This window comes from Eptatretus burgeri, chromosome 15 (genome assembly GCF_056783735.1).
Source record: "Eptatretus burgeri isolate ZD-2024b chromosome 15, Ebu_testis_v1, whole genome shotgun sequence".
In the NCBI taxonomy this organism is placed as follows: domain Eukaryota; kingdom Metazoa; phylum Chordata; class Myxini; order Myxiniformes; family Myxinidae; genus Eptatretus; species Eptatretus burgeri.
In genome coordinates, this window is record NC_140975.1 from 60,036,652 (window position 1) to 60,061,421 (window position 24,770).

At 43.4% G+C, this 24,770-nt stretch overlaps 1 protein-coding gene across 4 annotated transcripts in view; it reads right to left on the reverse strand.

Moving 5' to 3' along the window:
* MAPKBP1 (mitogen-activated protein kinase binding protein 1) overlaps window positions 1-24,770 on the reverse strand; it is a 148,466-nt gene that overhangs the window by 104,980 nt on the left and 18,716 nt on the right. For 3 of the 4 annotated variants that reach the window (XM_085856233.1, XM_085856234.1, XM_085856236.1), the window contains 3 exons: window positions 8,530-8,587; window positions 3,584-3,754; window positions 2,168-2,305 (listed from right to left, as the gene is read on the reverse strand). In XM_085856233.1, coding sequence (XP_085712359.1) covers window positions 2,168-2,305; window positions 3,584-3,754; window positions 8,530-8,587 — 367 coding nt within the window. The remainder of the gene's footprint in view (window positions 1-2,167; window positions 2,306-3,583; window positions 3,755-8,529; window positions 8,588-24,770) is intronic. The other variant, XM_085856235.1, reaches the window with a different exon arrangement.

Genomic DNA, 24,770 nt, shown 5'->3' on the forward strand with positions numbered 1-24,770 from the left:
ATATATAAATAATTTATTATTTTATTTTACAAGCCACATCCACCAACAGACAGATTATAACCAGAGAAAAACAACTATTGAAGTGGTGCTCTCTTTATTTGAACATTTAATGCAAAATCATTTCAATAACCTATATAATTTTGTTTATGTACTGCTTGAAAAAAAAACAAAAAAAAAAGAAATAAAACTATTACGAACTAAGAGACGTTGACATTGAGGGTGGGAGGAATTCGGTTTTTGCTACAGCTGAAATGAGGAACCCATTTGGATTACAACAAAGCACCCAGTAAGCTTTTTGTTTTTCCTGCTGACAAGCTCTCCAAACACTTCACTGAGATTCTGTTATTTGCATGTTATAATTCAAACAAGCAGTGTCAGCCGTCACACTGAGGCCTGCAGGTCAACCAGCCAACTAAAGAGGGTGGATGCGTGGCAAGCATCCCCGATTGGGCCGAGCTCAGGCAGAAATTGGTGGTGTGAGACAAGGGTTCAGGGTCATCACTGTCACCGTATGGTACAGCTTGGGAGCTCAATTATTGAGGGTAATTCACTCTATGCTGATGAAGGCCAGTAAGCCAGAAACGTGTCCATTAATTTATTACCAAGTGAGGAGCTGGAATTGAGGAAATAAAAAGTTGTCTGGTTGATCTGTGGGCCACAGTGTAGCAGCTGATGATGCTCATTTGCAGTGAGCGGTTCTGTCTCTCAGTCTCCACCTACTGCAGCGTAAGCCGGAAATAACTTTTTCACTGTAAAAATCTTATTTCCAAGCTGCTAAAGGACTCATAAACGGTGTAATGGATACCTAAATAAGGTAGGTGCGTGGCAGACACCCCTGAATGGTTAGAACCATTGCAGCAATTGCCGGAATTATATGAGTATTCATGGTCACCATTCCAGTGAAGAGGTAATATTATATAATGTGTGTATGTATGTGTATATATATATATATATATATATATATATATATATATATATATATATATATATATATATATATATAATCAAAATATGTGGAGTATGACGAGCACTCCTCCAATCTCCAATGGGCATAAGGTCCGACACCAAAGCGTCACCTCCAATCCAACACAATCTGCGGCGATGCTCACTATAACAGCCATGAGGTCCAATTGATTTTTTTTCTTCTTCTTTTTTTTTATTTTTTTAATTTTACACATTTTATACATAGAAGTTAACTTTTGACACATTTTACTAACGAATTCAGAAACAGAATCAACAATAGAAGATCTAACGTTCTAACCCAACTCCATGGCCGAATCAATGGTTCCCGATATTTGGCTCCTATTTTCATAAGATCCCTGATCTCAGCATTACTAATAATATTCAAATCCCCAGAAATCACGTGCCCACAAGGATCATAACAAAAAGGTGAAGAGGAACATGCACATTCAGTTGATGAAATATCCCTAATTGCATCTCCACTAAGAGTTTTAAGACATTTGCCATAATTAAATAATGATTGGCCCACAGTCTTGGTGAAAGTGAAAGACATTTACAATAGGGTTCACCTCCTAACCCTTTCTGGCAATAACTTCTCTGTCCTAGAATCACTAAAAATTGAATACAGCCGAAGCTTATCAACTTGCTTGCGAGAAAACCCACAAATCAACATCTTACTACTCACACCACTTTTGAAAAGAGACCTACTTTTAAGAACCCTGCTACAAAAAGCCTCTAGCAAAAAAGAAAACACATCATATGTATTGACGAAGCAACCAATGCAATGACTAAGAATATAAATTCTGAGAATGTATAATATATAATATATAAGAACGTTGTCACAAATGGCCAAGAATATGTAATGTGCAGCAACTTGCCCACAAGCAACAATGCAGTGAACATGTCTTAAATGGTGAGAGAAAGAACTACCAGCCTGTAACAGCATGCAGCTTTGTGTTGATATGCATCGGCAACTATGAGAGGAGACTACTGCCAAAGCATGGAATTGTGGCAGAAATCAGACGTGGAGTATGTTCCTTTGTGATCAAATTTCAAACCTGAAAGATCTTGAAGCAATTTCAAAGCCAAAGTGCCCAAAGCACTCGGTTAACAGAAACAATAATTCCTGGATCAGGCAAAGATGTTGCCTAAATGAAGCACGTCATCACAACATCATCTCTTCTCCCCCCCCCCCCCAGAAACATACCTTGGAGGTTTTCGATGCATCGATATACCAGAACTTCACGTGTCGGTTGCCGACAGTCACAAACGTCCCGCTGTCCGCCGAGAAGGAGACGGCCACCACTTTACTGGACACCTTGTTTGTAGCCGCCAACACACGGCGCTGCACACGAGAGCACACCAGCATTTCTTTAACCAAATGCACTATTGTATTTAGTCTTTCACAAACGATTCCTGGCCAGTGGATTTAATTAACTACAACAGTATTCAAATGCTAGTAAACTGAACATGTCCAACACAAAACAGTCGACGGTAAACACTTAATTCACAATTTTCTAACACACTCCCTTGCAAAATGTTATTGTTAGAATACTAAAGTGCTTAAAAATACTGTACATTAAAAATTCTGATGCATCATTAAAGCAGATAATTTTCCTCCATTGTTGGCATGAAGGCCACGGTATTTATATCTGAGGCAGCTCAGTTCAGCCTGTGGCCTGGCCCAACAACTTGAATTCACTTGCTTTTTTTGAAATCGTTCATATCACCTGTTCAATGAGTCACCGATGCTTCGTACATCAAGTCCAAATAGAAGATTGGATGTAAACTTGTCGATTGTGAAAACGAGACATTGTAATTGTGAACAAAAAGGAGCTTCCTGATTTGTCCATATTTTGGGTGAGCGATGTTAAATCGTTATTCGTATGCAGCACACGGCTGTGGTGTAGCATCATTGGCCGAGGGTGTGGCTGTGTTGCTGATGCTCTGCTGGTTAGGACAGGAATCTGTAAAATTTGGCATGGTGCCGGTAACCGGTCACCTTCTGTCGCGAAAGACACCATGGGATCTTTAACATCCACCAACGAATGCTGGCGGACGTGATTCCCATTTAACGTTCATCCAGAGGGACGGCACGCACATTGATGAATCACCGTACCTGTGAAGCACCAGGATGATAGTTTATAGCTGGGCCAAGATTTGAAACCAGACTAGACAGAAAATGCAAAATGATCTTGTGTTTCAACAAAAACATTAATTCTCTGTATCGTCAGTTCAGCATTTGGAAAATACGTGCATCCAAAGCTGCGACAAAACCCAACTGGAGGAAATTCATGGATATATGCAGCCAACAACTAGAGGTATTTACGAGACAAAGAAGGATGTTCATGACGCAAAATCGTTGCACCTGTATATGATGCATAGACAATTGTATTTGGCCAAATGAGCAATAATAAAAAAAACCCCAAAAACATGACCCCATCATCGATGCCCAGTGTGTGTGTGACCAGAGCAAACAGTAAGTCATAACGAAAAACAAACCATAGATTGATCAACGTGGCATATGGACATTTACGTACATTGATCATTATGACAAAAATTGACAAAAAAACAAAAACAATGATTGTTAATAATAACAATAAAAAATTTAAACCATACATGCCTTCCAATCCCAGACGTTGACGATCATGTCGTGGTGGTGTCCCACCGACACGATATATTTCATATTTGGCGAGAAGACAACACACGAAACTCCGTACTTATGACCCTGGAATTCGTAAACCTGGTTCCTCTCCGCCACGTCCCAAACGCGCACTGCTGGCATGTGCCCGCTCTGCAGAAGAGCACAAAACGATGTAATCTTGTCATACAGCTGCAAGTGGGAGAGAGGCTTCACAATTCACAATACTAAAGGACATGCGTCATGAGCTCAACGTGGAAAGGCAAGCACGACACGAAACCGGGAGACATGTCCCTGACACCCATGATGTCGACAATGTGGAAGCTCTCCATGAATGTGGCTGAGGAAAACAAATAAAAACTGCTTCTTTGTTACATCTCATTTGTTACCGACGACTTCAGTTAACTCCAACACATGATAAAAACGAAGTTGCACTCAAATCTTTGCTCCTCAAGCACTCTTTTCTCCAGATATCAGCCTACAATGTTCAAAAGTATTGTGTCGACGGGGAATCATGAAGAAAGGAATTCCGAAAAAGAAATTCCAAAGCCAATGAAGCAAAGTGTCATGGTCAACATATGCACCACAACTCAGCCAAGTCCTTTTCGCAGATTTCATTTGTCCTTAACTCTCCGTTTGAGTTTCACAAACATGAACAAGCTATTATTTACGACCACGACGACGACAAATGTGGAATCTGACTTTCAGTGGCGAGGCAAAGGAATCACATGACCTACTTGGCTTTGTAGTGCAGTGGTATTGAGGCCATCGGCAAAATTTATCTTCAAAAAAAATTTTTTTTTAAAGACCACAGGGTGAAGTACAAGGTTTTATTCATTCCCACAGCAGGAAACCTTCATTATAGTCTTCCTTCCTTCCTTCCTTCATCTCAAACTTCCACCAACTTGTGTTTCAAATGCTATATTTTATACATCTGTGAACGAATGAGCCATGACAATCTTCCATCATCCATCCACCTTCGCAAGTATGGTGAACGTTGCGCATTTGCTTCACTGAAGAGCAGACTTTGGAACCTCCTTCAGTTAGACAATTCAAATTTGTTTATTCATGTCCAAAATTTAAAAGACTGTCGTCATACACTGCAAACTTAAACGATGAAGGTTATGCTTTGACTCCTCTCGTGCCCTAGTATGCCAGTGTACCACGGACCGCTCACCCCCACCACCTCCCCTCCCTCGATGCATATTCAACAATGCTGGAGGTTTTAAAAAGATTCACAGAAATTAGCACATGTCCACCAACCCCCCCCCCACCCTCCTCCGTCCCAATTTCACAAATCTACCAAACCAAGATCTTTCGAATTATCAGCCTGCCCCTGAATGAGCTTGTCAGCCTCATCTCCACATTTACTAGTTGTCATGGTCAACTTGCACAACAACATTCAGGTTGGATAATTACCGAACCATGAGATTTCTCGTCAAACAAGTTACAAATAAACATTTTTCACAACCTGCATTGACGGCAATGTTGAAACCATGGAAACGGTAAGCTCATCCATATCGGATTGTAAAACAATTCATGCATCGCGCAAGAGCTTATGATCATCTTTTCAACACGACTCTCAAACTAGACAGGCACTCGGTGGGGCGCATACCTCCACCAGGCTGAACAGTTTACGTTTTGTATCGCACAGAGAGGCCGGATCCGGATCTTCAGCAAAATTCAATCATTTCATCCTTGTCACACACCCAACCTGTCCACAACGTTTTGAAATATCGTGTTATATATATATATATATATATATATATATATATATATATATATATATATATATATATATATATATATATATATATATATATATATATATATATTGTTGCGAATTCGCGCCCGCCGGCGTGCGGACGGCCGCGTACTCAAATCGCGGCACGTCGCCCACCGGACGGACAATTCTGTCGTGACCCTCTCGAAACAACGCCGGGAGCTAGTCACGGGTGGGGGTTTAACCCCACCACGACTGTGCCAATTGTCCACCCGCGCAGGATAGGGTTGCTCGCCAAATTCGATCTACCTAAGTACCCGCGCGGATGGTCGACCGGGCGATCGTACCACGCCGCAGGCCGACTCCGGACACGAACCACTTAAGCAGTCCGTGCTACAGTGATAACCGAGCAGTGTTATCGTCAGCCTTGACGGTTCCGATTAATTACTGGGCGTATTAAGCCCACTACGAACCCTTTACGTGAAGCAGGATGGAGGGTCAATTAAAGAAAAGACGAAGCGAAACGGACACAGTTCAACATGCAAGCATTTTATTCACACGCACACATGGAGAGCATGTATATACAGCCATACACAAAAAGCAAATGCAAGAAGAAAAGCAGTTAAAACTGACTACGCGCACACACGGCAACACTTAAACAGTTCTACTTTACGAGACACGGCGCCACAAGATCCATACAAAAACACCCCGAAAAGAAAATGGTGACTTCTTTGGGCCGTCGAGTCCCTCTCCCACATCCGTCAGCATGGTTGCGCCTGGCCGCGACTCCGATCCCTGGCGTGGTAGGCGAGTCCTCTCCGACGTGCCTCGTGCCGGCACGTGTTGGCCGCTCGGCGCCACGGACGGGTTTCCGGCGCTATCCCAGCGCGGATAGAAGGGGGGGGGGGGAAACGTAGTTGCTCGAGGTCGCGGTGTGTGGAATGGCAGACGCTCCGTCCCGCCAGCGGGGTCTTGGAACCGCCCCACAGAAGACCAGGCCAGCGACCACCACGAAGAGAAGAGTGAGCCGGAAGAGTGGAAGAGGACGAAGAGAGCAAGAGCACCACCAAAAGCGCTCCGCCCGTGTCCGACTTTAATAGCCCGGGGCTCCGCCCTTCACTCCGCCCCCGTTTTCGGCTCCGCCTCCCCTCGAGCTTCATGGAGAAGCTTCTCGAAGGGGGCGTGCCCTCACGCTTTCCCTCCACCCCGCTCCGTCCGGGGGCCGAGGGAGTCAGTTTTTGGCTTGGAGGCAGAGCATTATTCCCCCAAAAAGAGGCCCCCACCTTTTCTCACCTCTGACCTTTGACCCAAAGCGCGGGGAAGTCAGACGGGAAATACAGGCGGGAAAAATCCACACACCATCGCTGTGCCTTCTTCTTTCCCTCCTTGCATTCTCGACGGTTTCCAATGCGGAAACCGTCGTAGTGTGGACCGTGGAGGATGGCGTTCGTCAGCGGGGGTAGTGGCGAAGATGGTGGTGGTTGTTGTGAGGGTAATTGTAGCACGGTTGGTGTTGTGGCGTAGTTGGTGGCGGTTGTTGTTTGCGTGGAGGTTTGCGTTCGTCAGCGGGGGTAGTGGCGAAGATGGTGGTGGTTGTTGTGAGGGTAATTGTAGCGCGGTTGGCGTTGTGGCGGTTGTTGTTTGCGTGGAGGTTTGTCGTTTAAAGTAACAATAGAAAAAGAAAAACGGCTATCTCAAAGGATCGCAGCGCGAATGGATCACATAAATTCCCTCTAGACAACGGATTTGGGCTAACTACACATGTACTTAAGAGATATCTCACCTACGGGACCTGAATGGTGGTTTGCGAATTTCCACAGCCGTAACAATATATATATATATATATATATATATATATATATATATATATATATATATATATATATATATATATATATATATATGTATATCCTTTTTGGCCCTATCTTTCAATGGTGACGAATCGCTTCACAAAAAATTAAAATTCTCGTATCTGGATCCGGATCTTCACCCAAATCTCATCAATTTGTCCTTGTCACACACCCAACCTGTCCACCAAGTTTCGTCCGAATCCATCGATAGCTTTTTGAGTTATCCTGCTCACAGACGAACAGGGGTGAAAACATAATCTCCATCCACCTTCGGTGGCAGAGGTAAGATCATTTTCAGGTGCTAAACATCAACTTTAATCACCTGAAGTGAATGACATTCCGAATCGACGAAAAATTTCAAAAACAAGTTCCGTGAAGTGTTCCATTGCACGGATGCAAAACGCATTTGGAGAGCAAGCCTTGGCAATTATTTATTTTCACTCCTTCAACCTCATGGGCAATTTATATTTTCCTTCTTAATGCCTGGTGGACAGCACAGCCCTGCCATGTGTGTATGAATGAACACGGAGCTGATACTCGAGGTCCCTAAACTTTGGGTGGTTCACACACACACACACACACACACACACACACACACACACACACACACACACACACACACACACACACACACACACACACACACACACACACACACACACACACCTTACACCTTAAAAAACATCCCTGGGAATGTTACTACATTCTGTTGCCATGGCAAACATCTTGATAACTCGGCTTATGTACGCCCTTCAGATGACACAGATCCATTCCTCATACCACCCAAATCTGGAGGGGATCTGGAGTATCAGCTCCTTGTTTAAATATATTAAATACACAAAAAGAAAACACAAAAACTTGTTGCTCACATTTCCCTGGCTCATATGTCCCATGCATCCCATTTACTTCTAATCCACCAACCTTCAGTCCATCCATCCTCCCTCCCATCCCCTTCCCACTGCTTTCTTCTTCCACATCCACCCCCCCCCCACTTCTTTCTTAATTTACCTCCTTACAATCAACGTGCGCATGCAATATGGAGAAGGAACATCAATTTCCCTGCATTGTTTTGTGTTTGTAAAGGGGATCATCAATTAATTTAATTTTTGCCCTCCATTGATCAGTAGTTGCTAAAAAAAAATCCACCTTGGCTCATTTAGACAAACAGATTGCTTCCAGACTACGTGGATGTGAACGAGTAATCATTACATCGGAATATTCTTCATCACCCAAAGTGATTGGAGGGAGGAGGTGAAGGCCAAATTTGCTTAAAGTCCCATTAGCAATCTTCCATCCGGATGCGCTGCTGATCTCGGAAACCCACAATAACGGAAACGCCACCTCGGCGGGCTCACCTCTCCTGTGACAAGGTACTTCCCGCATGGTGAAAATGCCACGGCAGTGATGGTTTTTCTGAAAATACAAATGGCATTGCGTGTCACACAAACAGCCTCCTGGCCAGTGAGCTTCATTCAATTATTGCACCACACGGGTTCATCCGGGCATGATTTGATCACATCTAGCTTTGAGCACAATGGAAAGGAACATGCGTGACGGGAACAACATTCTGATCGATCTTGAACCAAAATATAGGAATTCATCTTCAAAAAAAACCCATTTCACATCTCCTTTCGTCAGAATTTGCTTGAGAAACTAAAAAAGATTGTGTTGCACACAGCAATATATTGATTTAAATCAATTAAACCTTTTGGTTTCTCTCCTGTGGAAACGTGATCCACTAGCTTACACATTTCCAACCTGATCTGAATTCCCACTGGAGGTAGCAGTTAGAGAAACCCCATAGGAGCTCTTATGGCAGTTTTAGACCAGCAACAGGCCTAAAGAAACAAAGTGGAAAGTACCACACTTTGCCAGAGCCCTCGTCTACCACCATTGCCGCTGCGTTGGACAGTGCCCAGAACGTTGATAGACGAAGGTTTTTCCAACCTTTTCAGCCAAAAAGTGAAGACACAATTCCCTTTACATAGACTTCCATCCCAATAACATCTCAATCAAGAAAACCATTCGGAGAAACCTCAAGTTGCAATAAAATAGTCCTGAAACGGCCTTGAATTTTCCGCATCAGCCTCATTTATTTTAAACATTGCAATAATTTACTAAATTATCTCGTTAAAGGACTTATGGCCACCAGCCAGGAGCTTCTATATACAGTAATGTGCAAAAGCTCGGGTTATTTTCACTTTTGTAGTGCTATTTCTATTTTTGCAAAACATATCATATCATCATCCATCCATCAATCCATTTGGACCATATTCTGTGCAGAGCGTTGGTGCTGCCTAAGCCGTCTCCTTGGCTATTGGGCACAATCCTGGACGGGTCACCACTCCGACACAGGATACCAGCATGCTGGCACTCATTTTGCCGACCCTGGAAGGATGACAGGCAGAGTCAACCCCACCTGAGTGGGATTTGAACTCAGGATCTGAGGATCCCAAGCCTACCACCCTAACCATTAAGCCAACACCAGGCATGTATCATCATGTGTTTGTAATATCCATTTACCACAGAGAAAATATGTTGGAAAGTTTGTGGAATTTTGTAGAAAATATTATGCCCGAAGAATCGAAGTTTGCACTTTTTGGATCAGAGATGCCATTTTGTACGCTGAATACCTGGAGAATGTTACGACACGCAATGTTTAAAGCCTACTGTTAAACGTGGGGAGGCTCTGTGACTCTCTGGGGTTGTATCTCAGCTTTTGGTGTCAGAAAACTTGTTAAAAATCAATGGAATGCCAACAAAAGATAAGTACAAGCACATACTGCAGCACCAGGCAGTTCATAGTGGAAATCGTTTAATCAGAAGAAGATTCATTTTCCAACAAGATAATGATCCAAAACACACTAACAATGCAGTAATACCTCGCCGAACACTGCCTCTGAGAATGCCGATTCGTGTAAGAGCTCTTTCTCTTGGAGAAAAATTTCATTGAAAATAAATGAAGACAATCCATAACATGCAGCGCTCACCAAGTAAGCACACCCACCGATGTTGTTTGGACAATATGCACATGCTATGAGCTGATCAGCGCTCTATAAGCTGACTTTGTTTTGCAGTAGGATGAGCCTCCTGCCACCTCTGTCATGTAGCAGTAGGAGCAAAGTAGGAGCAACAGGAGTTATTCTTTTTATTGATGTTTGTGCATATTGTTACGTTTGTGAGGTGGGGGAATTGGGGGGGGGTTAGATATTACCATAGAGCATATAGAAATGTACAGAGTAGCATGGTCCATGTGCAAGTAGTTAGCCCATTCAATGTAATAAGTAGGGACATGTCAGCTGAAGGAATGTTTTGTTTAAATGTGCACCATACAGGGGGTGATGCATGGTAATAATTATTTAGGGATTATGGTTCAGGAAATTGTGTGTATAAACCCCTCTGTAAAACTCTACCAGGGGCGCCGGGAGACTTGGCGTGCGGAGCAATGGATCGCCTCTGAGGGGGGGGGGACATTGCCCAGAAAGAAGAGGGAGGAGCTGTTTGGGCGGTAGGGCATGTCTGAGAAGATGGAGTTCTGAAGAGAAAAGACAGCTGAGGTTAAAAAAAAAACTTGAGGGAGGAAAAGAGTGCGGAGGAGAGCTCCAAGAGGATTGTCCTATTTTGTGTACCCGCCTCTGCCCGTTTCATATGCCTGCTGCCTGTTTATCATCTTGCCCGGTGTCCTCCTATCCTCATCTCCTGCTCATCGCTGTCCGGCGCCCATGCTTCCACCAGAGCTGAGTCCCCCGGTTTTGTCCTTCCCCGTCTGTGATTAAATCTGGTGTGTGGTGCCATCGGTTTTATTCACATTATGTATAATTATTTATTAGCGATTCGGTGTCCCCCTTTCTTACCCACCACTACCCTCCGTCGTATCCCTCTGCCAGTCAATCTTCCCTTGTTTATGGTTTGGGAATAAACCCGTTGGTTTCAACAAAAGCTTCAAGGTTCTTATGTATCTCCTCACGACCCGCACGCGCATCGTCCGCCAGAATTCAGAACGTATCCAAAGGAATTAAAACCGTTCAATACATTGTGGGATTTTAACCTCCCGCAGCAACGAGCTCAGCTAGTTGAGCCGTCGACGCTACAATATTTTCAGTTTTTAGCTCATCTATGACGGAGTCGAGATGAGCTGCTAAAGCCATCAGGATGTCCTTCTGTCAGTCCATCCTTCCTTCCGTCAGTGGGTCCATTAACATTTTTTGATTTTTTTTCCCCTCCTCCTCCAAGGCAGCTCCACGGATCGTTTTGAAACTCAGCATGACAATTCATGACATCAATGCGCAAACACTAATGGAGCCTTTTTAACTTCTGTCCAGATGGTGAGATAGAAAATTAGCTTAGAAATGTAATCTTAGAAATAATTAGATTACATTAGAAAATGTAATCTATGTTTGTCTGTGCATCACATACTGTGAGATTCCGTCATCGGTGTTTCCTCGTTATTTCACTTTAACCTCAATTTAAGTTGATCTTAATCATTATTCAATTCCAGCTCTTCATTAAATTTTAACCTCTTAATGTCATTAATGCCCACTTGCTTTGAAGAACAGGAAAGAAAGGGGGAGGAGAGGACAGATAATTGGGGTGGTGGGGCAGAGAGGGGACAGTCCTTTTCATCCTTTTTAGTTCCTTTACTCCTTTAGTCCTTTTAAGACCCTTTGGACCCCTTTAGACTCCTGAAGACCCTTAATATCCTTTATAATCTTTTAAGACCCCCTCCCCCCCCAAGAACCTCGAGAACCCAAAGACCCTTTAAGACCCTCTATCACTTGATGCACCCAGACTACGACCGCCCTCCATCGGGAAACAAGCATCTGTCCCACTTGGGATTATTCATTGCAAATACTTACTGAGGTTTTTATAATAAAAAATCTTATCTTTGAGTCCCCCAGACTCTGTATAGAATTGATTGATGAATCTTGTGTGGAAAGTGGCGTGAAAACGGGAAAGCAGGGGGGGGAAACACCTCAATGGATAGGTTATGAGCTGTAGTTGTGCACTTTGACACTGGTTTTTTAACAGACATGAAGATGCGAGGAAAAAACGGTATTTTTAATCGCGCTAATATATTATATTGCGAGATGCCAACCATCATGACGCTGCTAATAAATCCTTGTCTTTCATTACCCTCATAACCCATTCCTTATTATTGTTTAATACACGTTTAAACATTTAGCCCCTTTTTCTGTGTTCCCATAACGGCCTTTAACAACAAGAACGATAGCTTCATGGTCCGAGGGGACTCATATGTTCAAAAGAACATACCCTTATATTTATCTGTAAAATAATCGGTTTACCATTTGTATAATTATTATTAGCGCTCTTACTGATTCCCCAATGAAGCCCTCATACGCTGCTCATGTGTAACAAATAATGCTGTCGGGAATACATCTTCATATAAACAATGGTATAATGACCCCCTTTAGCACATTTTCGATTCGGGCTCTCTTTTCCAGGAACGCATCTTGTGCACTAAGTGAGGTGTTACTGGATAGTAAAACAGTATTTGGAAAACAAGGTTACAGCCGGTGTGCTCCAAGTGTGAGAATGGCCAGGCCAGAGCTCCATCGAGGCTACATGGGATTACCTGGAAACAGAAAAACAAGAGGAACCCAACTAACCTTACAGAACTGTGGAATGTACTACAGGATATTTGGTACAGTATTCCTGTAAGAGTACTTCAGTTCTCTGCAGGAAGCATGGGTAAAAGAGTGATAATAGATACATGTGACTATTTTATCACTGATAATTTCATGAATATCATTGGAATGTAACTGTATTCCGATACTTTTATCAAAACAACCGCTTCAATTTTCAGGACCTAAAAGCTCTCTTAAAGTTATTGATCACTTTGACTGCACTTCCACTATTATTATTATTAGTATTATCATGAATTATAGATTTCACCATCTGCACTATCACTGGCAAACTGCTCTCAACTTGGCATGTAAGCACCTTCGATCTCATCTCTTTGAACTCTGACTCCTGACCTTTGATCTGATCCCTTTACCCACATTATTTTTTTTATGATTACCGATCCCTTTAACACCCCACATTTTCCTTATATTTCTTTCCCAAGGAAGGACTAGCACTCAAAATGTCAGCCGCACTCAATTTTCCATGTGGGTGAACATCCTTAATCGATATATTCTCCAAAGCCTTAATCTTTGGAAAGAATCCATGATACTTCATGAATAGTGTTAAAATCGAAGAAATAACAACCTGCATGACTATCTCTCGATATAATGCCATGCTCCACAATGCAGTACCCCTGCTGGCACAGCACCCAACCTCTGAGGTTGGATTTAATTGCACCATGAAATCAAATCCAGTAACAGGCAGTACAGAGGTCAATGCACTACTCACTGAGCTTTCATGTGAACCTTGGTCACAACATTGCACTGTTGTAACCAATGCTACAATGTAGCAGCAACACCATACCGAAACCAAGTCTATCAACTGAACATCACACAGTCCAAAAATCAGCTTTGCCTTGTCGTTGGAAGGATTCATACTTAAAAGTGAAAGCACCACAGTTATAGTAATGCTCTACAGGTTAAGGTACCGGTTTGAAGACCACTGAGTGGTCTTCATCCAGGACTACCGTTGAAGGGTGGAAGATGGGAGAGAACGGGGGCAGCATTCCGTGCCTGCAGTAAACGGTGACACCTGTGTTACATTTTTGTTTTCCGTCATCACCTTACCTTGTGTGTTGCATTATTACGAGTTGTGCGTGTAGACAGTTGTATCTATTTTAACTTTGGGTCTGTGTGTGTTTCTCGAGATGCATGCGTTTGTGTGTTTTAAATGTGTTATTCTGAAGGGGTCAAAACATCAATGTAGAATGAAGCCCAGGTGATGATCGAGATAGTCGAATACTGTCATCAATCGTCATTACTTTTGATCCACAACTATTTAAAGCTTCGCAATTTAAACACAGTTTAAGTCTTCAATGCAGTAGTACAAGTACCATTGCAGATCCATTAAATATTGATTTTTACAGGATCACTGCTCACCTCCACTCATTTGCTCCTCTTCCCCCAACCCCCCCCCCCCCACCTGTAGAGGAAACTTCCACAATCTCTTCAATCTCATTCTTCCCTCCTGGATTTCAAGACAGCTGCTCACCACCATCTCAGATCGTCCCCAATCCAAAACCATGATATTTTGTATCCTCCCTAACCACCTGCTCCAATCCCTCTTCCTTCCAAATTTCCAGTTTTTCCTTTCTGAGAGTTTGCTTCTGAATCCATCTTGTCCACCTCATTCTCCAACCCCACCCCCCCCTTTACATCTCATTCCTCCCCATAACAATTACCTGTCCAAGTCTCCCTCTATTTTGTCCTTAAACCTTGCTGTGCTGTTGGTGTTTCCCCTCTCTCTGTCTCTCCCTCTCTCTCTCAGCTGTTCCTTCTGTTCTGTTGCATCCTGATCCACTCAGTGTTGTAGCTCTTCCATGAGCCTTCACCTTGTATCCTGCATATAAACAAATAACAATTGCTTTTCAATAATTGATGAGGTTGGTTCAATAGTTAGTGCCTGAGAATACATGCTGTCAGGGTCTTTATCATTCCAATCACCCCAATTCAGGGCCGTCAGGCTGAGAACATAAATCGGACGACAGGCTTTACATTCCTGCAGCTACCGGATCAAGGTGATGGAGGCATTGCAGACTCTGGAACTGCTGAGAGATAAAGTGGGTGAGCGGTTGGTCGGGGAACGTTTTGAAAGACAAGTGGTTCTGGCCAGAATCAAAACACAACGTGCAAACTATCCAGAAATTATTGCCAGGAAACTCGCCAGAAGCTTACATCCTGCTCCGAAGTGATTTCTTGCTTTTTACAAACTTGAAATTTTAATGCAAATGTGAAGCAAGACACATATCGCACATCAAGTCTATCCCTTGTGGTTGTTTACAACCCAGCGGGACAAACCACAGGGATGGTTGAGGACTATTTTACAACTTTTAACAGACACAGCAATTCTTGGTTTGCATTTTGAGGGTCAGTTATGGACATCACATACATTGTTGGGGGGGGGGCGGGGGGGGTGGTAGGGGAGGCAATGAATTTTGATTTGAAATGACAGAGGGAGGACAGGAAAGAAAAGTGTAGAGTAGAGGAGTTGGGAAGAAAAGAGAGAACAGATTCAAAGGAGATAGAGGAAAGAATTTATGGAGAAGAAAAACAAAACCAGACTCTTGCGTAATGGATGGAGCGTCCGCTGTGAGCTTGGAAGGTCAGCAATTCGAACCACATCCGAGTCATGCCAAACACTTTTAAAATGGTACGTGTTGCTCAGAATTTTAAAGGGATAGAGCACGGACAAACAGCGAGCGATAGGTTGACAACCATTCCCCAGGATTGATGGGCCTCATGTGTTGAATTGTACTGTATTTGTAAGAAAACTCATATTATTGTTGTTGTACACCGCTCCTTCCCAATTTCATATCCAGGTGATGTATGACGTCATCGCCGTTCGCCGGAGTACTCGATTATCACTCCGTTTTATTGGTTGTTTGTTTGTTTGTTTGTTTGAACCGGGTGATATCTCAGCCATCATTTGATCTTGGAACCTGAAGCTTGTTCACAAAAGTGAAGATGTACTTTGGCAAAAACTATATTTTTCATTTTTTGATTGCTCAATTAATTGATTAATTACTTAATTATTGTCAATATATTTATTACTTATTTATTTTCTTTCTCATCTGGGAAATATCTCAAGCACCCTTTGAGCAAGGAAGCTGGTATTTGGACACGACAGTGACCAAATGAATTGGCTATAAAAGAGTATTTCTGATTTATTGATAAATCAATGAATTATTCATTTTTCGATTAATTATGTAATTTTCCAAGAGTTACAAATTCGGATTAAACAGTGGTGGTTTTGGAATGCTATTCACCAATTGATTAAGAAATTAATTAGTTTACAATTGCTTTTTACTTATCTAAATTATGCAATTAATCAACGAAGTAACCAATTATTGCACACTGTTCCCTCCAAATCCTGTCTCCATGTGCTGCATGGCGGCATCACCGGGCACCAAGGTAATGTCGCGCACTGGAGGATTTGTTATTTATTTATTTATTTGGCATGGGAGTGGTGTACTTTAAATGTACCGCTACTTATTATTATTATTATTATTATTATTATTATTATAAAATGCAGGGGAGGGGTTTAAATTCCAAACATTTTTACCTTTATCTTGTAATAAATATTTTCAAGTGTTTGTTTGTGTTTTGTATGTACGTTATTCTTTCATGGCCAACCCGTAGCACCTAGAGACCCCAAATTTTAGGTGTAGGTACTTCCGAATCTGGGCAAGGTTTTACGCAACAACCCGTTGACCTTGATGTCCATTTTGTGGCCATTGAAAGCCGCTATAAAGTGTATATTGGGATATGGGGTCACGCAGTGCTGCCGCTGGCTCGCAGGTGAAAGGTAACCACTATGAGGCCAATAACTCCATAGCTTTTCAATGCCCAACACATCTCGAAACCAGCGCTGGGAAAAACTCGGCCAACCGGGCAGCACCGGGTAGCCCCTGCGAGTACCATATAAAAAGCCCCACACTGATTGCAACCATATTGATTCTATTTTCTCTTTAATTGAACTAAATCGATGTACCAAACTCTTTAGAGAGTGTCGGTGCTGACTAAGCAGTTTCTTGGTACAGGTGATGCTGGGTGGGTTGCCATTGCCTTCAGGACAGGAATTTGGAATTTGTTCAGGGTGGCGGTGAGAACTCGCCGACACTTTGTGAAAGACACCAACCTAGAGTTCTTTAACGTCCGCCAATGACCAGTGCTGGTAGACGAGTCCTCCGGCTTAACGTATATCAAAGGGACGGTCTGCATGTTTATGCCTCAGCCTGCCTGTGAAACACCAGGATGACAATTTATAGCTGGGTTGAGATTCGAACCTAGTCTATACAGCTCGGAGATGAGTGTGCGTACCTCCAAGTGATCCTGCCAGCCTTTATTCGACCAAATACATTAAGGCTGAATTGAATATTTACCTCGATTTTCGAAACTACCTTCGTTGTTTTATATTTCTATTCTTTTAATGCCCGCCTCCCCCAGAATATTATGATCAGATATGCCAAAGTCCATGAACAACCGAAAGTGGCAGTCACATGACAGCCCTTGGGACAGTAACCACACTCCCCATCCATCTACGATGATCAGAATCCTGAATCTATCAGTGATGAAAAGCAATGGCAAGCGTGATGAGGGAATAATGCACAAAATTAAAACCCATGCCACCTGGAGGTCAAAGTAGTAATAAAATAAAATCATTAAATAACGACACTGTCCGAGATATAGCCCAAGGACTTCTCGAAGTGAAACATTTATCGCAGAGAACATTTCTGGAACAAAACGTACTTCCTCCCATTGGCGTTTAATGGCTTTTATACTTTCTAAAGTGCATATCATGTCCAATGTTGCAAGCCAATCAAAAATCCCTCCCTTTACGTTTTACCAACTCTTTGTTGTTCTTTGGGCGTGGACAGAGTTTTAAATTTATGGGCTATTAATACCCAATGTTTACACCGCGGTTTCACTATCAGCGTCGTGGTGTTAGCAAAAGCCACGAACAATGATGGCCGAAAACGAGAACATCGAAGCAGACCAAATGGATGTGAAAAATCCACGTCTTCATCCAGTACTTAAACACTGATCGGCATCGCCGTACCTACAAATTCACCCTCTCAATATTTGATGTATAATCTGCTGTTGTAGAAACATTGAGAAATGCGTCAAAAACAATATCAAAAACAACACCAAGCTGATGTTCCCTGCACTGGCATGCGAGACACAAACATGGAGCATGTATGCATCCTGTCAGTCGTTTCAACAAAATCATCAAAAGGATGCTCATTACTCATGATTGCAGCCTACTCCCCACTCCCACCCACCCCAGTTCCTCAAAACACGTCCTCATTTTTATTCCTTATAACTATATACAATCAGGTTCTATTTATGAACATCATTTATGAATCTTATCCACACCCTGCACGTCCTCCCCTAACCCTCATTCTTTCCCACATCTCTTATTTGTCCAAATCCCCCTCTATTTTGTCCCTCGTCCCTGCTATTTGCGTGTTTCTCCCCTCTCTTTCTACTGTACTGTCAGAACCCAAATAGACTTCTAAAAACTTTTGTTTTGTCATCTGTCATTACATCCAAATAAAAGCACGACGGGCCGGTCAAACCACATCATTCTGCCACGGTTCATGGAACCCTGACAAACGTCAAAAACTTCAAACCCCATCTGGAAAGTTCCACGTGACACAGACTTGTTGTCCAACCAATGGCGTTTTACATGCCAGAGAGACCGAGAAGATGTTTGTGTGCACACGAGTGCCTGGGGCAAAAAAGAAAAACAAATAAAAATGATGGACTCGGAGAAGCTCGCTCAACTAGTGACAACAACACGAGTCTTCACATTAGTGTTTTTGTCACACATGGACATTTTGGGAAAGACTGTCAAGAAAATACAAAAACATTAATAAAGCTTCATGCCATTACTGAGGATCCACACACGATGGTTTGGTTCAGCATTGCAGTGGTAATGAGGTAGTTCACCGTTTCGAAAGGAAGAACAATTGATCAAAAAGTAAACGGATAACTATTTTGACTCTCCTGAACCAGGAAGCAAGAAGGACAGGAGATTGGGACCATACTATGTGCAGAGCGTTGGTGCTGTTTCAGCAGTCTCCTTGGCTATTGGGCACAATCCTGGACGGGTCGTCACTCCGACACAGTATACCAGCATGCTGGCACTCATTTTGCCGACCTCGGAAGGATGACGGGCCGAAAGCAAGGCTTGAAAGTGTTAAAAGAACACTGCTGGCAAATTGCATCCCAAATCATTGTTGACAATCACATGCATCCTAACAACCAACAGCATGTGGATATGCATGCTATTTAGATATGGTACTTATCCCAGATGGTGGAATATTCAATTGGCATTTTCTATTATCAAAATAGGGCGAGGCTTAATCGTACCAAGCTGCTGCTGCCCCAAATTTTGTACAATACTCCTCCACTTCCCTCTATCCTCAGCCAACTCTCTCCACTCTCCCGCCACCCCCATCTTACTTACGTCCCTCCTTTCACAATCCTCCCATCTCAGCCGTGGTCAACCTCTTTCCCTCCTACCTCGCTCCCACGACCCACCTGCTTTCTTTGTCATTCCCTCTCCCTCCATCCGCATCAGGTGCCCAGCCTACCTCAGATGGCTCTTCACCAATCACTCTGTAAAGCTCATCCTCACATTGATCTCCTCCCTCAGTTCATCCATCCTTCATTGATCCACCCTCTTCACTCCCTCTATCCTTCTGACCCAGTTGTTTTCGCAGCCTCTGTTGTTACCTCCACCGCTGAAGGTGGACAGAGGTTATGTTTTCACCCCTGTCTGTTTGTTTTGTCTGTGAACAGAATATCTCAAAAAGTTAACAGATTCAGATGAAACTTGGTGGACAGGTTGGGTGTGTGAGAAGGACAAATTGATTAGATTTCGGTGATTATCTGGATTCGGATCTGGATACGAGAATTTTAAAGTGATTCCTCACCATTGAGAGATCAGGCCAAACACTATACTCTATATCGATATCATGATATCTCTACACAAGTCCGAGAACCTTTCATTTTTCTTGATATTTTCCTGTCCGCCATGAAACATGCACCCACTCGTATCCTCCTCCACACCTCTGTCTCCGAACATTAGTCAACGTTCCACCTAGACCAGTGGCTCCCAAACTTTTTTGTGCATGACCCAAAAAATGAAATCACATTTGCCTCGCAACCCAAATGATACTGGTACCTAATGTACCTATGATAAAAATTGTCAGAGAAAATGCTTTTGACATGAACCCCCCCCCTCAAAAACTAAGATTTTGAGGGGGGGGGGTGTTTCAAGTTTGGGTCATGACCCTGGGTTTGGGAACCCCTGACCTAGACACTCAAATCTCCTTTTTGGCTCGATCTTCTTCCCCTCTAAACTGATGTTCAGTTTCTTTCTCTGCTTTCCACATTACCCCAATCATATCGAAGCTCATCCTCAATCCATGTCTCTCGAGCGCATCCTTCCACTCCTCAAACACCTCCTGAATTTCCTGCATTTCCATGAAGCTATTATCATTATGTTATTAAAAACATAATGGATTATTATTTCTGCAGAACATCTATATTTTTTTGATTCTTTTCATGGGTTTCCCTGTTGGAGTTCCCATCCAAATCCCTGCCTCACGAAGCAAGGATCCCAGGTGAAGAAACCCAGACACCATATGTGTTTAGGTTCATCTTCCAATGTCCTTGTAATTTCTGTCAAGTACACATTGATTTCTATTAATGACTTTGGCTTGCATATTAATGAATGGTTTCTTTCATTTCTTACTTGCAGGCGACTGAGTACACAATCCTTGGTGAGCCGAAGATCAATGAAAAAAAAAAAACATGATTAATAATTGCATTTGAAATAAAAACTCCAAACTGTTGCCAAATACAACTACCCATGACAATGGTAGTTTGCGTCGGAGCAAAGTGCGTACGAGTTAAATCTCCCATAAGCCTTTCCACCAGTCTAGTTTCTCTGCTCTATCAGCACGATGCTCCTCATTTCCTCTGGGATCCAGACGATCTTACCATAACCTCCCTCATGGTTCAAATCTAAAATGCAGGCTTTTCACACACCTCCACTCCCATATGTTGAGACTGTTCAATTGCACTCTCCCTCCGGGACATCAAGCACGTGGTGCACCTAGTTCCTCAACCCAAACTCGAACTCGGCGAGTTGCCCGACTGAGCTAAGTCCGAGGCAAGCCGAGTTTGGCTGTCAACTTGGAAAAAAAAAACGATAGAAGTGGAGATATTCACACGACATCAATTTTCACGAATTTCACACCAGTGCTGTATTCGAGTCCACCTGGTCAATGTCCGAGTCCAGTGGTCCTAAGTCCGAGTCCTGTGCTGAAAGTGTATTGTAAAGTGGCGAAAAAAAGAAAGATTTTTTTTGTGTTTATGTATCTATCTATAATTCCAGCAATCTCTGTGTGTCTGTCTGTCTGTCTGTCTGTCTGTCTGCGACCGCCGTTTCTCGACGACCGCCAGTCCGATCTCATTGAAACTTGCCAGGAATATTGCCGAGGACCCGCGGATGTGCCTTTTCGAGGTTTGATGTCGATCGGACGAGCGGTTCCCAAGTTACGGCCATTTTACTGCTTTTTCAGTGTTGAAAAGGTGAACATATGGCAGCTGAAGGTGTCGTTCCACCTTCTCACCGTATCATGCCAATTTTGTCCCCAAATTATTAATAACCGGACGACCACCGGTCCGATCGGATTGAAACTTGCCAGGAATATTGCCGGGGACCCGCGGATGTGCCTTTTCGAGGTTTGATATCGATTGGACGAGCGGTTCCCAAGTTATGGCCACTTATCCGTCGACCAATGACAGGACACGTTGCTATGATATCACGAATGACGTAAAAATTCATGTTTATTTAATTATTTATTGTTTATTAATTTTTTTTTGCACGATTGACGGTCCGATCTGATTGAAACTTGCCAGGAATATTGCTGGGGACCCGCGGATGTGCCTTTTTGAGGTTTGATATTCATCGAACGAGCGGTTTCCAAGTTACGGCCATTTATCTGTCGACCAATATCTGCGAGAGAGGGGGGACGGGAGAGGGCGGGATGAGAGTGGGGGCGAGAGAGAGGGGTGAGAGAGAGGGGTGAGAGAGAGGGGCGAGAGAGGAAAGGCGAGAGGAAGGGCGAGACTAGGGGGAGAGAGGGGGAGAGAGAGGGGGTGGGAGTGGGGACGAGAGAGAGAGAGAGCGAGAGAGGGGGACGGGAGAGGAGGTGTGAGAGGGGGATGTGAGAGAGGGGTGGGAGTGGGGGCGAGAGAGAAGGGCGAGAGAGAGGGGCGAGAGAGGAAGGGGGAGAGAGGAGGGGTGAGACTCGGGGTGAGAGAGGGGGAGAGAGAGGGGAGAGAGAGGAGGGAGAGAGAGGGGAGAGTGAGGGGAGAGAGGGGGAGAGAGGGGGGAAGAGAGGGGGCAAGAGAGGGGAGGGAGAGAGGGGGGAAAGAGGGGGTGAGAGAGAGGGAGAGAGGAGGGGGCGAGAGAGGGGGTGAGTGGGGACGAGAGAGAGGACCGAGAGAGGAGGGGAGAGAGGAGGGGCGAGACTAGGGGGGAGCGATAGAGAGGGGGCGTCACAATTCTTCTTCATTTGATGACATCACAATTGACGCTGGAGACCTGAATATGTTTCCCAGGTGTTTCCCAAGTTATGGCCATTTATGATACGGTTGGTCCAATCTAATTGAAATAATGCCCCAATCCAGTCATCGTTTACGCCCCTACGGGCCCGTACTAGTCTATCTATAATTCCAGCAATCTCTGTGTGTGTAGGTCTGTGTGTCTGCGACCGCCGTTTCTCGACGACCGCCGGTCCGATCGGATTGAAACATGCCAGGAATATTGCCGGGGACCCGCGGATGTGCCTTTTCAAGGTTTGATATTGATCGGGCGAGCGGTTACCAAGTTACGGCCATTTATCTGTCGACCAATGACAAGACACGGTGCTATGACGTCACGAATGACGTCACAATTAATGTATATTTATTTTTATTTTTTTTTCATGATTGAAACTTGCCAGGAATATTGCTGGGGAGCCGCGGATGTGCCTTCGAGGTTTGAGAGAGAGAGAGAGAGAGAGAGAGGCTGCACATATTGGCACTCACCTATGGGCACGCACCTACGGGCCCGTACTAGTTATGTAAATGAAGACAATAAAATATCAATACTGACTAACAGTGCGACTCAGTGCGACTTGCATCAAGGTTTTATTCAAGATTATGGCGTTCTTCCTGTAGTTTTCTCATTCTTTTCGGACTACAAAGTTTCTGATAGCATAAGACTCTTGTCCAGAAAATATGGCAGAAAAATTTGCATTTATTTGTCAACTGTCAATGTTATGAAAGTCCAAAACAGCATCGAACAAACATGGCTCAAATTGTAGACTTAAATCATTCAAAAACAGTGACTTTCAGTCTGCTCGATGGAGCTAACACAAAATGGAGCTTTGAAAACTTCATGATGTAGTCTTAATAAGTAAAATAAGCCTGGTGTTGGCTTAGTGGTTAGGGTGGTGGCTTGGGATCCAAAGGTCCTGAGTTCAAGCCCCGTTGGCTGCTGAATTAAAATACACCAGGAGGTTAACTCAGCCTGTCATCCTTCTGAGGTCGGCAAAATGAGTACCAGTGTACTGGTAAGGGGGACACTGCATCAGTGGCATCGCTGCGTCTCAACCAATGATGCAACCAGCAGCCACAGGCTGCACTCGATAGAGAGAGAGAATAAGTAAAATGTAACCATAACCCTAACTGTTTGAGACCTCAAAAATATGCAGCGAACCTTGTACGTAGTTTTGCTGCTGTGGAAATCGAGATGCCGAGATTGCAGAAAAACTAAATTAAACACAAATTTATGTTAAAAAAAGGACATAATTAGATTACGTTATTTAGAAAATGTATTTAGAATACTTCCACATGTCTTTTGCTAATTTAGCATGAAGTATCGTGTTAAAAGGTTAGAGTACGACATGGAAAGGATGGTCCAATAGCTTTTTTACTTCCTTTATTTTAGGTTGTAAAGGGTCATTAAACACCTAGTTTTACTCCGCATAGTCAACTTCACACAATGGAGTAACTTGTTTTTGAATTGCAAGTGGAGCACAACGAAAATAAAAAGAACAGTGCGAAACAAATTTTGAACCCTGAGTGTGGAACTGCAGGAAAAAAAAAACCCCGCAGATATGCGAAACATTGTACCCTATGAATGGTGAACATGTACACAGAGGTAAGCGAATACGCAAATGGTGAAGTTTTACTGTACACTAAATTTTGCCGGACTCGAGCCGGAATCGGGCAGAGTCTGAGTCCTTGGCATTTGGAATCCGAGCCCAATTCCCCCAATAAATGGGCTCGAGTCCTACATTACTGCTTCATACTACAACAGAGAAGCACGACTTTAACATCGTGCGAATATAATTTATCTTTTTTGGAGATTACAGCACATCACACAAAAGATGCTCGTGCCGTACATATACAGTTGCCAGTCATGCCGGAGTGAGTAGCAAGCAATGTGCTTGGCCATCAAGTGGAGCGTGGGTCCACACTGTTCGCAGCTCCAGAACTGGACTTCATCATCAACAATTCAACGTAAAATACACTTCGTTGTTTGAAGCAGATTTCAAAAGCGGACGAACTTCAATGTTTCTCAAAACCTGTAATCTTGGTTCAAGCAGGGCTTGATGCACCGTCTGTCCATGCGGCTAATGGGGAAATATTGAAAGCTGGAACGGGAGAAAGTCCTGCACCAGCTTGTGGAGACAGTGAAGCCAAGACCAGGGATTGGAATCCTACTATTAATTTGCAATTGGTCACTGGCTTTGACACCAATGCAAAATTTTTATTATGGAGCCTAGGCATCAAAAAGCTAAATATAATCGAACAGAGTTTCAAATGGAGCACCGCACCGGCATTAGAGCATTTAAATTGTATCAGATGTGGCAATAAATGTGAAT